The sequence below is a fragment of the Paramisgurnus dabryanus genome, chromosome 3, assembly GCF_030506205.2.
Source record: "Paramisgurnus dabryanus chromosome 3, PD_genome_1.1, whole genome shotgun sequence".
NCBI lineage: Eukaryota > Metazoa > Chordata > Actinopteri > Cypriniformes > Cobitidae > Paramisgurnus > Paramisgurnus dabryanus.
Genome location: NC_133339.1, coordinates 41,170,042 through 41,186,003, shown reverse-complemented (window position 1 = coordinate 41,186,003; position 15,962 = coordinate 41,170,042). Strand labels below are relative to the sequence as shown.

The window sequence follows — 15,962 nt, the reverse complement described above, 5'->3', positions numbered from 1 at the left end:
TTCAATTTCCCTCTCAATCCTTTTGCTGGACTGTTCTGTCTTAGAGAAAGCATCCCCTAGCAGATCCTCAAGTGCAGTCTTCTTGGTAGCAGGTTCTGTCTCAACTGACTCAGGTCCACCCTCAGCTCCAAGAGCCCCATCTCTCCAGTGTGTGGAACAGTGAGCTGATGTCTCATCTGTGGGCTTTGAACAAAAGAAACACTGGCTTAACCTTAATAAGCAGCAAAGCAGTCCCCCTCTCCCTTTCAACACACACACACACTTTGGTAATTTAAATGTTCAAGAAAGAAAACATTTCTCACACACACAAAAAGGAGAAAAGCAATTAAAAATAATTTTACCTGATTTTGCAGCAACTGTTCAATCCTTTTCTTTATACTCTGGAAGACAGCCTCGCGCTGGCCATGGTCTAGCTGAGGTAAAGTCTGGAATCTCGGGTCCAGCGCTGTGCTTTCTAGCAGGTAGTTATATACATCCCCACTGTATCTCCCTGAAATATTAGTGAGGATTGCTCTCTTGACGTCAGTCACAGTGGGGGAATCACTGTCATTTGGTGCCATGCTTTGTTCAATCATGTTCTTTAATGGTACAATGAGAGAAACTGTGGGAGTCTTCTCTTCACACAAGACACTGGTAGCTGTCTTTAAAGGATTCAGAAGCTTTACAAGGTCTTCGGCATTCACGATGTTGCAGGTATCCAGTGTATCAATGTTACGGGCATGCTGTCTTACCTCTGGGCCGGTGAGCGCTGCTGCTATGGCAGCTTGCTGCTCCAGGTAACGAACGAGGATATCCAAAGTTGAGTTCCATCGCGTAGTGACGTCCATTAGTAATTTGTGTTGTGGCAGTTCTAGCAGCTTCTGCTTAGACGTCAATGACGCGGCTGCCGTAGAACTCCGATGGAAAAAAGCAATTACACGTCTCACCCGCCCGAGCAAACGAGCTACGCGCGCAACACCGAGGCCAGCCTGGGTAGCAAGGTTTATTGTATGTGTAAAGCATTTGATGTGGGGCTCAAATCCTGCCTCGCGCACAGCCACATCCATATTATGCGCATTATCTGTCACAATAGCGATAGCGTGGTTTGGCTTTCTAAGATTCCAGTCAGCGACAGCTGCTTGTAAAACTTCAGCGATGTTCGCTCCTGTGTGGGATTCGTAATGTGAGCGAGTCTGCAGTACAAAATTTACCATTTCCCATTTACTGTTGATCGTGTGGGGTGTAATTCTGATATAGCTCTGGGTACACCTAGAAGTCCAGCCATCAGTAGTTAAGGCAATGGTTTCTGCATCTTTAAGTGTCTGTACAACGTTCACCTTGCACTCGTTGTAGAAGGTTGGGACCACCGTGCGCGTAAAATGTGTGCGCGACGGAATGGTGTACTTTGGTTCCAGTGTACGATGAGCCGCCGGAATCCCAGATTTTCCACCACAGAAAATGGCCTCATATCAGCAGCAATAAAAACGCAGATGTCTCTCGTTATTGCGGTGGCTCTTGCACTTGACGTTGGAAGTTTTGCTGCAAAGGCATTTGCTATCATTGTTTGCCCTTTCATGCGAACTGAATTGCTCTCCGTTTTCGCAGCTTTCTGTAAATCGCTGTGGTTCTTTTCGATGTGCTTCTGCATGGTGGTCGTGTTAGCAGAGGTGTATGGCATTAATTTCTTACAATGTTTACATATTGTCTTTGTCTTGTCTGTTATTCTTTCACCGTTTTTCTTTTCCACTGGAAATCCAAAATGTTGCCACACAAACGATTTAAATGTGGCGGGGGCATCTTCGATCGTCATTTCTCCCTCCATGGTGCCGTGATGAGTGTTACGTTCTCGCGAGACCAGTCGGATTTGGCGAGACCAATCGGATCTCACGAGATCTCGTCACACCCCTATAGCAGACTCATGCGATAGGTTAAACATCTTTCTTTTACAATCATCAATGCCTCAACGTTTCTTTTAATTAAATTAAAATATAAAAAGATGGAAAAGCCTAAAAAAAACCTGAGGCCTGGCCTGCATATCAACTGTGAAGTTAAAATTGGCCCGAACCCGACCCGAGGGTAGGCTTGCCGCGATAGTCGGTGAAACGGTGATTACCGGTGCTTCAGCCTCTCACCGGTTAGATCACTTGCCCACCGCGACACCGTCTTTCATCATTGTTTTGATATTTTCATGTAGGGCTGGGCGATTAATCAAAATCGAACCGCAATCGCGATGTGAAACGTTGCGATTAGGAAATCGCGAAAGGACGCGATATGATGCGATTTGTGAAATATGCAGAGAGGCTTTGTGAAAGTCTAACCAATTGAGCGAGCGCAAGTATGGCTGTGCTTTCTCCGTGAGAGGTACGTCAGCCAAAACAGCGCTTCTCCTAAACTGACAAGGGGTTTCAATTTAAAGCTTGCGCAGCCTGTGTCTCTCAATGCTTGTTAAATACTCGCGCCTGGTTCCGCATCGCAAGACTTGTCACGCGCCTCTTCCACAACAGACAAGGTGTTTAAACTTGAAGCACACGCGCACCCTGTATCTCTATGCTTATTAAATACTCCCACCTGTCTCCGCAAGTCTGCATCGCAAGACTTCACGCCCGCATCTCCCAAAACGGATGATGCGTTAAAACTTTACACACACGCCCAACAATGCTTACAAGCCCAGCTCCTTATTTAAAACAAACTAAAATACCATTTAACTGGGTTGCTAATGTCACTTGAATGAAATGACATGACATCGAATGCATTTGGATTTTATATTAATTTAAAAATTGCCAAATGTAGCTATTTAATATTTTGATAGTTATGAAGTTGAGTATTAGTTCTTTGTTTACAAAAAACAAACATGCATACAAATCTTTCCAGTAAAACTCAGTCACCCATTTAAATATTTTAACTTGTTGTTAAAGTTGCAGCTATAATGAACCCACTTAATTAAATACTGTTACAGCTAAAGAGCTAAAAAAAAAATGGTTAAATCACCAGACCCATAAGCAGTATCAGTAAGATCTAACCATCTAAAGAGGCAGATGCACATTGCATCTGCTACAAAATTTAATCGCAAATCGAATCGCAATCGCAATTCCTGGCAGAAAATGCGCAATTAGATATTTTCCCTAAATCGCACAGCCCTATTTTCGTGTAATTAAATCATTTAGTTTCGTTAGAGAGAGCAAACACTTACAACTGAATGTATCTGCTGCCTGAATTCAGCGGAACCGAACGCGCGTCGTTTTTGTTATAATATACATATATGATGTTTAATATAAGCGAGATTGTTTTGTTGTTGTGTTTTTCATCAAGAAAAATAATAAACCCATCATTCAAGCAGCGCTTTATGGAGAAGTAGCCGGTTGCTCTGCTTGGGACTGGCGGGTTCTGTGAGAATTACCTGCGCACATTGACTCAAGCACTTAATTAAACCAGCTGTTGCACTCGGATTGCACGCAAATTAATAAGCGATTTAACTCAGCGTACGCAAGCACTGCATTAAGCAGTTGCGTAATTCAAAAGTGAAAGTAAAATGTGCACGTCTGCATGTGCTTTTGTAAGCCCCTCCCATCCGGTGATACCGGGATAACCGAGTTTGTGACGCGCTGATTAACCGGGTGGGAAAATTCTGTCACCGCGGCAACCCTACCCGAGGGGCGTAAAAAGGCTGAAATGCAGGGCTCTAATATATATTTATATCAAATTAGAATTAAACTGAAATAAAATATTTTTGGAATAAAAAAGTTAATTCTTTTTTTTGCTAGCCTATGATATGCCTTTTTATGTGGCAATTTTTTTTAAACCCCTTGCTGTTCACGGTGCATATTGGACACACATCCTTGGCTAACTTACACAATATGCAATCCGTTATTGTTGTCTGCGTTGTGGATGGTCTTGGATTTTTTATGGTTGCGGCTTGTGTCTTCAGCTTTTAAAACTCTTGATATTGCACATTTGGATGGAACAGGAGCACAGTTGTACAAGACTCATAACTTACCTGATCAACATCACTTTCCTCAAATCCGAAAAATAGAAACAATGAAGTAGGCCTGTATGACCCTTTTTGGGAACTAAATGTCAGAGGCGGACAGAGTACACAGCTTCATTACTTGAGTAAGAGTACAGTTACCCCTTGCTAAATTTTACTCAAGTACAAGTAAAAGTACTGCAGTCAGATGTCTACTCAAGTAAAAGTAAAAAGTACTTGTTTTTAAAAGTACTTGAGTATCAAGAGTAAAAGAGTAAATTTTTAAATTTTGCATTACTACTGCCACAGTGCACATTGATCCACGTCAGATGTTTGACTGCTGTACAGCAAATGATAGAGCTGTGAGGTCAAATCTGACACGAATCAAGAAGAGGAGACACACATCTCACTCCGTTCGCTCTCTGAGCTCTTCAGATCGCATAATTCTGTGGAAAATGAATAGAAATGTTATTCTGTAAAACTAAATATTTTACTAACATGTGATAATTAATCATTATTTCTCCAAATATTTGCACCATTGTACTAATAGCCCTGGCGGATTCTGTATATATGTATTTGAATACAAATAAACCGGAAAGGACAAGAATAGATGTTTTATGAGTGATGATTTCTATTCAAAATAACGAACGTTAAAGATTAATTATTTTGCACTCCTGGCATAAATTAAGAAATCAATGTCACTGCAAACCAATTTAATCATAAACAGTGGTCAAATGTCGAAGCTGGAGTCTTAAACCTGTATAGTGATGCTGAGTTTGTCCAGATCAACTAAGAGTGTGATGTTTTGAAGAGTAATGAATTTTGAACAACAATAATCTGGGATCACCAGTGATCCCTGCCGCTCTCAAGGGGTTGAATTTTTGTAAGCGGTGATGAAGCTCTGTTTTGGTAAACACAGCAAACACTTAAAGCGAAAACTATCATTAACTTGTTTAGAAAATTGAAATAGTCTGGTGAGGTGGAGCCACGGGTTGTCACATTCCCAGGATGGACCTGCTGTGTCTTCATCCATTGTTTCGTCCATGGTTTCTTCTCTTATCTAAATCTGACTATTGGGACTTTTTTCAGAAAGCTGAAGGTGATAGCTGATAGGCTGTCCCAATCAGTGGCGCCTGCACAATCCAAACACGTTTGAGAAAAGGGAAACAACAAATCAAGGGTTTCTGAGATTTTTCTTTTTTCCTTTTTTTTTTAGAAGACGTAACGGGTACTCACGGTTATGGATAGAAATGTAGTGGAGTAAATAGTACAATATTTGCCTCTCAAATGTACTTGAGTAAAGTCATGAGTACTCCCCAAAAATAATACTCAAGTACAGATCCCTCAAAATTGTACTTAAGTACTGTACTCAAGTAAATGTACTCCGTTACTGTCCGGCTCTGCTAAATGTACATATTTCTGAAGGGCTGGGTATTGTTTAATATCTTTCGATCTGGTGCCAATTTCGATACCTCAGTTTCGATACCGGTTCCTAACGATATTTTGATACCATGTGTTTAAAAATCCATTGAAACATAAGCAAAAATACATTAAACTAGAGATGGACCGATACTCATTTTTTTTAAACCGATGCCGATAACAAATATTTGGATGCTTATGTGCCCGATAACTAGGGATGCACCGAAATTTCGGTCGCCGAAAATTTCGGGCGAAAATGGCATTATCGGTTTCGGGCCGAAATAAAAAATCCAGCCGAAAATGTAAACAGAAAAATTAATGTCAACCGCGCCCCTCTCATCTGTGCGCTAGCGCTTGGGTTTCACTCACGGTGATCAGTCGTCTCCCACCCCTCTCCTTCGTGCTCAATAGTGCTGCAACGACGCGTCGACGTCATCGATTACGTCGACTACGCGACGCGTCACGCTGTTTACATTAATCTCGCGTAACGGCGGCTTCTGCTCCTGGCAGTGTTATCCATACATTTGTTTGTTTGTGTGCACCACAAAATCAACAATGGTCGCAACATTTACATTTTTATTTTCATTTAAAACTGCTTCATTTATTGTTGTGAGTGCTCGTTGGTGCCTCTCTTGTGCACGCGCTCTCTCTCTCTCTCTGTGCGTGAAGCCCCTAGACAGCGTCTCTCATACATGACACTGACTGAGTGAAAGAATTAAAAGTTGGCTGTGTTTTCCATGCGGATTCCTCTGTGTACTTGCATTTTCACATAAACGTCAGATGTTACTGGCAGAGAAGACGACTGATTCGAGTATATCATGAAATAGGGCTGTGCGATTTAGGGGAAATATCTAATTGCAACTTTTTTGACAGACATTGCTATTGCGATTTGATTTGCGATTTTAAATTTGCAAAGTTTGCAGATTTTTTTTTTTTTTGTTAAAATAACATAATAACCCATTAGCTTTTTCTTTAAAACCATTCCTTAAAAAAATCATGTGTTTGGGGCATTATTCCAGTAGGATTTACTGGTGTTCTATTGGTTCCCATCTGCCAGATTACATCCCACCAATAGAATCCATTACATATTAGTAGACCGTAGACACCATTACCTCCACTACCTTGAAAACAAGCAGTTGCAGTATGCATTTCTTTCAAATGGATGGTTAGTTTCTTGCTGTTAAAATGCAGTCAGTGCTGCCCCAGTAAGTACGCATTCTTATTCAAGAAAAAGAAAATATATTAACTGGTTTCAGCATTTATTATAGAATTTCTTTTTAAACATCAAATAATTAAATAAACAGACTCACTATTCTTTAGTAAGAACAAAAATAAATTGTTACATTTTTGTAAACATGCTCCTTTTGTAAACATCTCAAAAGCTTAGTGCAAAAAAAATTCACAATCAACTAACTGGTAAGACTGATAATCAGCATTTTAAACATTGCACAGCACACATTGAAGTACAAATATTAAGTGTACTTTGAACATAACATTTTTCTTTATAGAGTAAAGGCTGCCAGTAAGTTGCATTACAAAATAAAGTGCAGAACTGAACATATCTTGACTCCAACTGAAGTCTTACAAAAACTTGGTCAGTAGTACTACAGCCTTTACAAATTTTTGGCCAAAAACACTAACATGTCTACCTTTGCCGGTTTCAGACATGAGCGCTCACATGTCACAACGTTTCCACTAGTGCTAAAGAGTCTCTCCGATGGAGAACTTGTGGCAGGTATACATAGGTATTTGCGAGCCAGTTTGCTCAGCCTTGGAAAGTTAACCCTATGTACCTTCCACCAAGCCAAAGGATCTTGCTCTCCATCAATTGCAGGAGTCATGAGGTAGCAGTTTATTTCAGCCTCCAAGGAGTCCTCCAACTGCAGAGAGGAAGCATGGGGCACAGTGTTGCCCTTGAGAAAGCTGCCCAGTGACTGCTTGTCCTTCTTCTTCACTGTGGATGTTGATGGTTCTGCCTCAGCAGCAGCACTTTGATGCTCGTCACCTGTTGTGCTGAGACGAGCCCTTTTTTCCTGAAAAACAGATAACTATTTAATCTAATGTAATTTTAAGCAATTGGGCATTCTAATTTAAGCAATTTAAAAAATTGCTTGTCAATGTAAAAATTAATAATATAGAAAATGGCATAGATTGCATGTATTATAATAACAAGCTATTATAGTGTATTTATATAGTGTAATTTACTAGAGCTATTTTAATCTTGACATCCGCTGCAATTTTATGATATTTTCTATTAAAACATTAATTATAATTATATTCTATTGTTATTACACATAAAATTAAAACAAGTTACCTTTTGTGCTTCCTGTTCCATTTCTAACTTCACTCTTGATCTGATTTCTGGAACATTCTCTTGTCTCACGTAGTCCATTTTGAATCGTGGATCAAGGAATGAAGCAACATCAAGAATTTCCTGTGTGGCTGGGTCACTATATTTGTCCTCCATATAGCCAAGGGCCCTTGACTTTATGGCCTTCGTAAGATCGGTGTCATCATCTTTTTCAGCTAGGGTTGATGTTTTCAGAAGGTGCAGGACTGGCTTCAGATAGGACACGCTGACATCCAATTCACCAGATAGGGCATCTGTAAAGACCTGGAGAGGATGTAGGGCAGCATTGATAGACTCAAGGACCTCTGTGTCCTGCCAGGTGGGGACCAAGTGATGCGTCTTCCTGTCTTCAGACAGAACCTGAGACAAAGCTTTGCTCTGCTCCAAGACCCTCTCGATCATCTTCTGTCTAGAGCCCCATCTTGTTGGACACTCTGTGACTAAGGAATGCTCTGGCAGATTCAATTGTTTTTGCACTTCACTCAGTGCATTTTTCTTTTTCCAGCTGTGTGAGAAATGGGCAACCAGCTGCTTACAAAGTCCTGTTGCCCGATTTACCCTGGCATCATCCTTCAAAGCATTTTCTGAAAAAAAGAAAGATAATTTTAAGATTATCTTAAAAAATCTATTTAATAAAATATATATGCAAGTGCTAAAAGTAAACATAGGAAATGTTGTTTAAGCTGTGTGTGTGCGTGCGTGCGCAAAGTACTAATAATTTTTAAATAATAATTAAAAACTTGTATATTTTGAATAATAAAAAATGATATTGTGTTGCTTGTCAGTGAACTACGACGTGAAAGCAGGACAGGTGGTAGCGATTTGCTAATTACGACACCGGCTTTACTGGCGAGATGCCCGAATATAATTCATACATAATAAGAAGTAAATGCTTACTTACCAATGGCAAGATGCAGCCTGTGGCCAAAACACTGAAGTCTGGTCCATTCGTTTAACTCCGTAGCTTTAATGACATTTGCTGCATTATCAGTGGTTATGCACGTTTGTCCCTCTTCGTTCAGATGCCAACTGGATAAACATTCCTTTAATCCTTGGGCAATATTCTGTCCCGTGTGGTCTTCAGGAAAGTATGCCGTTTGCAGACAGCGAGTCTTTAGCTCAAAGTCATCATTGATAAAGTGCACAGTGAGACTAAGATATGTGGTCCTGCTTGACCACAAGTCTGTTGTGGTGGCATAAAATTCCACGTGCATCAATTCCGCCTCAGTTTTGTTCCTACATTCAACATACAACTGTGGGATGGCAACTTGGCTAAAATAGGTTCGAGAGGGAATTGTGTATCTTTTATCCAGCGTTTGGATGAGGTTTTTAAAACCCTCTTTGGTCACAACATTAAAAGGCACTGTGTCTTTAGCGAGGTAGTGGGTTATGGCGTTAGTTATCTCCCGATGCCTTCGCGAGGTCTTTTCATATGGTGTAACGGCTGCAAACAACTCTGAAATTGTACTCTGCTGATGCTTGCTACTAGATTGAGTGTCACTGGCAGCACTTTCTGTAGACTTTTTAGCAATGCACTCCTCAAAAATCCGCCTGTGGTGTTTTTTTAAGTGTTGGTGGAGATTTGTTGTATTACCACGCGATGTGGCAACACTTCTATGACAAGTTTTGCAAAGTACCTTTTTTTGTTCTGTGTCTGTCACTTCGAATCCAAAATAATCCCAGATAACAGAGGTGCTGTTTTTCTTTGGTATTAAGGCACCTACAGCTTGATCTGGCTCGGAAGATGCCATTAGCACACTCCGCGTGTTCCGCTTGTTATTGTTTTTTTTAAGATGGGCGTTTACACAATTGACAATGGCAGTGCTGATTGGAGCGAGAACGCTCACTCGGTTGAAGATACGCTCACTCAATTGGTTAGTGAGACTGTCACACAGAATAGAGAGTCACGCTTTTGCCATCAGACAAACTTGCTGTATCCATTTAACATCGCGCCCACATCGCGGCCTTCTGCGATTTGCTAATCGCAACGTTGCAAATCGCGATTGCGATTAGATTTCGATTAATCGTTCAGCCCTATCATGAAAGAACAACCTTTAAACAAACATGCCTTACTAAAAACATTACTCATGTGCATTTTGAGGACAAACTAAGGGCACTGATGTATTTAAAGAGATGTCAGTGCAAGATGTTTTCAGTTTGGACAGCTCTTATATTTATTTTAGTCTAGGACTAGTCTAATCCCTGTCTGGGAAAACGCCACTATATGTCTGACAACAGAACAGATAATATGTGAAAATAGCATTCAGTTGTGTTAAAATGCTAATTTCAGACCTTATTAATGTACAACTTTGTTCTTTTTATAAATGTTTGCAATTTCTTTATTGTTTATTAGATTTTTCCCACCTTTTTGCTGATCAGAAAAATGATCTGATCTGTGCCTCAAAAACTGTAATGTGATCCGAACTGTGAGTTTTTTTTATTCGTCACACACCCCTAGTAAAGTTAGTACACAGTGATAGCCATAAATGCAATTGTACTAATAATTGGCATAATAATTTGTTTCGGTTTTTTGGCCTTGGTTTCCTTTTTTCGGTTTTCGGTTTCGGCCAAGAATTTTCATTTCGGTGCATACCTACCGATAACCGATATGCTGAACCGATTTTTATTTATTGTTATACTGCTGTTTTTGACATAATAATTACTACAACACTACTGAACTGAACAAACCCTTATAATAATAATAATAATCATCATCATCACAATCACTCCCTCTTTGCATACAAAGTTATAAATAGAGGGGTCTGAAAGAGTGAAGAATAATATTAATTTAATGAATAATGTAGAAACTATATTCCCAATACATGGACTATTCCAAACACCCCTATCATTTCGTCAGAAATGGACTGATCCAATGTTCGCGCTGCGGTTTCCAGATAACGGAGCGGGAGAGAGAGAGAAAAGTATAGCAGAGTTGGCTGCTTGCTATACATAGTTTATTAGGGTTGGGTACCGTTCACATTTTTACCAGTACCGGTTCCGATGCGGGTACCTGGAATTTGATACCGGTACCCAACGGTTCCTTTTTCGGTACTTTACTCTGACTTAAGTGACTTTCGGTGGACATAATAAGCCCAAACCTCTCATTTTCAACATTTTGTTATTTATTTCAAAATGTTTGATAATACACACAATCTTTACTAAAAAAATCCTTATAACATCCAGGGCATATGTCATATAAATAAATAAATAAATAAATAAATAAATAAATAAATAAATAAATAAATAAATAAATAAATAAAATATATAAGTAAGACAAATGATCTATGAACATAAACGTCATAAAAGCAACATAAAAGTAAACTTTTATGTAGAAAACAATACTAGCAGTTGTTGTTTTTTTTTTTTTTAGAAAAATCAGCATGTCAACTTTCTCAGGTAATAGCCATGCCAGAGCGAGTGTTCTCTACAGCAAGGGACACAGTGAGGATGTAGAAGAGGACTGGACACAGATAATTTTTTGCCAAGCTGGCCAGCATTGGCATTTGGTCCGCATTCTCTCCATCCATTTATCTATTTCTGAGGTACTGAGCAGAAAGTTTTACGTCATTTCTGACTTTTAGCGTGAACACACAGTCTTTAGGCTTTCATTGATAAAACTAAAAGCGGCTGATCTCCGCAGTTTCATTTTGCGAGCGCATGAAAGTTGCGCGATCTTATTTAATTAATTGTGCTGAAAAATCAGAGAAAGCTCCAACATATTCATGTACAAAACACTGCGCAGCATGTTTACTTAAAACACAAGCAGCGCCATATTAGTTAGCGTCCATTTAAACAGTCATTACTCCAGCTCGCGTTAAAACGAAAGCAGAGGGACTTCCCCGCAGTCTCCACGGACCACCACTCAAAGTTATCAGGACAGAAGAGGTCGAAAGTGGACAAAAGAGACGGACTGGTGTTGATAAATACCAGGTGTAAACAGAATTTGTCTCTCTCGTCCACTTGTGATCCGATCGACGAAAATGCATCGTAATAAGCCCTCTTGTGCTTTTAAATACACATTGTGTAAGTGCTTCCTCAGGTTGGATGTATTACCATGGCCTGCCTTGCACTTACTGTTACAAATATTGCAGGTAGCATTGTCTGCACCATCCTTTGTGAAATTTAACCACACGTTAGATCGCTTTCTGTTAACCATTAAGCAAGTTGCAAAGGGGCGTCTCCAAGTTCCCACACGATCTCTCTCTCGCTTTCGCTACATACCAGACTCACGCGGCGCGCTGACATGTTCTCTCAGGTACCGAAATTCAGCACCGATTGATTTTATGTGAATCGATACTGGGTAGTACCGACGCAATTCGGTCGGTGCCTATAAAAGTACCGAGTTCGGTGCCCATCCCTATAGTTTATAGAGTAAAACAGGTGGATTAAGTGCCTTTTTTGGGATATAATATCGTTGTTTTGACCAGCAAACCTGTAGCCTTCGTTCAGCAATCCAACCAGTAGTTAGCAAAGAGATTTTCCAAATAATATCACTGACTGGAATAATACATTCAGGAAAGTAACAAACAAAATAGCTTAAATATCATTAAATTTCTTAACTGGTAATGTTATTTGATGTCAGAATAATTCATATTTAGTTGTTTTAGCTTATGAAATGGCTGTTGACAGCGCTGTTTATCTATGCATTTACTCGCGCATTAACTGTATCAAACTGTGACCGCTTGCGGAGGTAATAAATAATTAATTAATATCCACAGACATTTATTTAGATATTTTAGCAAAATAATGTTTATCTGGTAAATGTTAATATAACTTAGGGTAAATCTTGTTAAAAGTGGTGGATGTGCTTTAGCCTTCAACCCCGGTAAGTGATCAGCAATATGAACGTGATTTTACGATGCTAATGATAAGCATAAATAACAGAAAAACGAATTTTATTTATTGTTTTTAATTCCACAAAGCATTAATTCATGGCTGTTTTATTCATGCAAAGCTACGTCGTTATTGGGACCGGATTTTATGAATCAGCCAGCGTGACTCTGTGAGTTCGTCTCTATTCTTGGACAAGCTGCATACATTGCTTTTAATATCAACTTATTTAACATAACATACATTAATCCACAAATAAGATGTGTTATAAATGCCTCATATGCAAACTAAGTATACTCAAAGTCCTTTTAATGATGTCGCGTCACTCCGCCGTCATATTTGCTGTGCACGCTGCGGTGAGCTCCTCTCCTCAGACGCGTCCAGCGCGCAATTCTCAATTCTCTTGTTTATCCGTCAATCCGACATTACAAAACCGATATCCGATAATCGGAAAATGCTCAAATATCGGGGAAAATATTGGAAAACCGATATATCGATCGATCTCTACATAAAACACACAACTTTTGTTTTTCACCTTAATTAAAACAAATTCTGGTAACACTTCTCACTCAGGGTAACATTATTAATAAAGCTGGTTGTGCTTTTTGAAAAGGGGTGTGCCAGCAGACACTTATCAGTTTTTTTATGAAAATAAGGAAATAAAAATAAAGAAATTAAGAATATAATTAACACTGCTTTATTTTAATGAAATTTAAAATATTATTTAGCTTGGACTAACAGTATTTAAATAAGTGGTTTCTTTATAGCTGCAACTTTGACAAAAAGTTAAAATATTTAAATGGGTGACTGAGTTTTACTGGGAAGATTTGTATGCATGTTTGTTTTTTGTAAACAATACTCAACTTCATAATTATCAAAATATTAAATACATTTGGGATTTTAAAAATGAGTAGAAAATGTGTTTAATGTCATTTCATTCAAGTGAAAATTTAAAGTTAAATTTTAGTTTGTTTTAAATAACGAGCCAGGCTTGTAAGTAGTGTTGTCAACAGGGAACTACACTAACCTTTTCCACTGGTGGCACTTGCGCTACCAACTTTTTCAGTTACTGGCGCAAAATATGATTTGGTCGCACATATTTTTTTCAAGTTATATTAAGGCGCTCTGGATAATAATGAACAATAATGAAACTGTATTGCATACAGATATGCTTTTTATTTTACTTGCCATCTTTTAAACCACATGCCGCCTTGTTTTCTTAAACGTTGCAGTGTTTCCCACAGATCTGAAATGTACTTGGTGGTGGTAGCCAGTGAAAAGGGCAATTATTACCCACTGACAAATAATGGTCTACTATACATGTGACGTAGAACTAATAATGTGTGACACAACACAATACTTTGATTAATTGAAAATTAATATTAATTTCACATTATATTTCATCAATCTAACCACCCCAAACTTTCTTTGCCATTAACAAAGCTGACACTGTTTGTCAAAGCACCACGAAAACACTTACTGTTTTGCACTGATATATGAAGCAATTAGACCCCTTTTATCAAACTCAATATAATACAATACTATGTAAAGTATATTAATAGACAGTGCAGGTCTATAGATTATAAATGTGACTGATGTTATGACTGATGTTATAATGGTAATAATTTCTATTAGATAGGCACTTTTACTGCTTTTGCTCTATCTTTCTATTTCTCTCTTGCCGATTTAAAAAGCTTAATCCACTCATTATTTCAGATTTAAAAGTCTACTTGCTGTCCCGGTGACAGACTTTACATTGCTTTGCTCGTTCAGTGCAATTGGCTTGACATTAGCATTGCTTTTTGCTACAATCTCTGTCCAAACTTAATATGGATATGGTTTTAGAAAAGATATGGTTTATTAATAATAAGATTATTAAAAAAACGTGAGAAAGCAAATGCAGCGCGTGGTCGTAACAAGAACCATCGCCATAGAAACCGAAGGCACGCTGAATCTGCACTCGAGCTTTAGCGCGGTATTGCTCATGGCCGTTTTCCGATCGACTCGGGTTATAAACACAACATTAATCAGACTTGGGACCCAAAGTAATTAAACTAGGACCTAACGGGACCCGACAGACCATTTTAAAATATAAACCCGGAACCATACGGGTCCCGCGTCCTCAGTGAAGAAAGACCTCTGCTCAAGTTTAGAAACATGGAAGACACTGCGCTTGCGTCGCGTCGCACCTAATTCATTGAGAAACAGCTGAGCACGCAAACGCACACTGATAGGGAGAGACACGACGTGCTTTCACGCAAAATGAAGCCAACGTGTTGATGGCTCAGAGCATGTTATAAAACGTATTCTTAAAATCCACATTTCTGTTTTAATAAATGCTCATAGTAAATCATAGCATATTGTCTAAAACATTTAGGTAGCACATTTGCGACCCATTAAAAATTAGGGTCGCAACGGCAGTTCAAAAGGTCGCATATGCGACCATTTTGGTCGCAGTGTAGCTCCCTGGTCAAGTTTAAACCATAGACTGTAAAAAAAATGTTTAAATGCATCGTCCATTTTGGTAGATGAGGGCATGAAGGCTTTGCGATGTGGAGAGACAGGCGCACGTATTTCATAAGCATTGAGAGACACAAGCTGCGTGCAAGTTTAAACACCTTGTCGAGACTGTTCTGGGAGATGCGCGCGTGAAGTCTTGCCATGGCGCGAGTAAAATAAGCAGAGACACAGGCTGCGTGCGTGCTTTAAATTGAAACCCCTCGTCACTTTAGGAGAAGCGCCTTTTTGGTTGACGTGCCTTTCACGGAGACAACACGGCCATACTTGCGCTAACTCTATTGGTAAGGCAACTGTCACAAAGACTTTCTGTATATTTCTCATATTGCATCGTTTCTACACTTGTGTTGGGTAACTGCGAGTATTTTCAGAAATCCTCCACATCACATGGTGGTGGACAGCCAATCGCCTGCGCTTTAGGTCTTCACACAGACACAGCCGCTTGGCTTTTGGAATCGAAATTTGGCATCGAAAGAGAAATAATTTTTCATTACTCAAAGTATCTGAGTTTTTTAGTTCGATACCATAAAAGTATCGACGTTCGGTACCCAGCCCTATATTTCTGCACTTTCTTGTTGCTCTGCTATTATGTTCGTTCAAGGTGAATGACTGTAAATCTTGTGACACTAACGTACTTCTACCATAACACAGACTGCGCTTGCAAATATCCACTCTGTATACTCTGACTCCGCCCATAACAAACATACACATTGCTTGATTCTACCGTCTGTTTAGTGCTTGGTCTTTACACATTAATCGTGATGATTGTCATTAATTAACTGTGGGGCGCACATATTGTTATCATGATAAAAATGATTAATCGTGCAGCCCTAACATATTTGTGCATAAATTTGGAGGAATATTACATTTAAATATTAAATAATTTGCGGTCCCTTCCTGTCT

The 15,962-nt window shown here is 39.2% G+C and overlaps 2 protein-coding genes across 2 annotated transcripts in view; one reads left to right on the top strand and one right to left on the bottom strand.

Annotated features, from left to right (window-relative positions):
- LOC135744877 (E3 ubiquitin-protein ligase rnf213-alpha-like) overlaps nt 1–15,962 on the top strand; it is a 93,263-nt gene that overhangs the window by 2,553 nt on the left and 74,748 nt on the right. The gene's annotated exons all lie outside the window — the stretch shown is intronic.
- Nucleotides 6,735–9,463, bottom strand: LOC141281970 (E3 SUMO-protein ligase ZBED1-like). Its single transcript, XM_073814124.1, has 3 exons — nt 8,614–9,463; nt 7,677–8,296; nt 6,735–7,395 (listed from the first exon to the last, which is right to left on the bottom strand). Exons 1-3 carry the CDS (start codon nt 9,461–9,463, stop codon nt 6,976–6,978), a joined length of 1,890 nt encoding a protein of 629 aa, XP_073670225.1. The 3' UTR covers nt 6,735–6,975.

What these genes read in the sequence shown, in the direction of transcription:
- LOC141281970 (XM_073814124.1), bottom strand. Translation starts at nt 9,463, where the DNA reads ATGGCATCTTCCGAGCCAGATCAAGCTGTAGGTGCCTTAATACCAAAG. An exon ending in CAGGCTGCATCTTGCCATTG is followed by an intron (nt 8,297 to 8,613) that starts GTAAGTAAGCAT and finishes TCTTTTTTTCAG; the next exon opens with AAAATGCTTTGAAGGATGAT. An exon ending in TGGAACAGGAAGCACAAAAG is followed by an intron (nt 7,396 to 7,676) that starts GTAACTTGTTTT and finishes TCTGTTTTTCAG; the next exon opens with GAAAAAAGGGCTCGTCTCAG.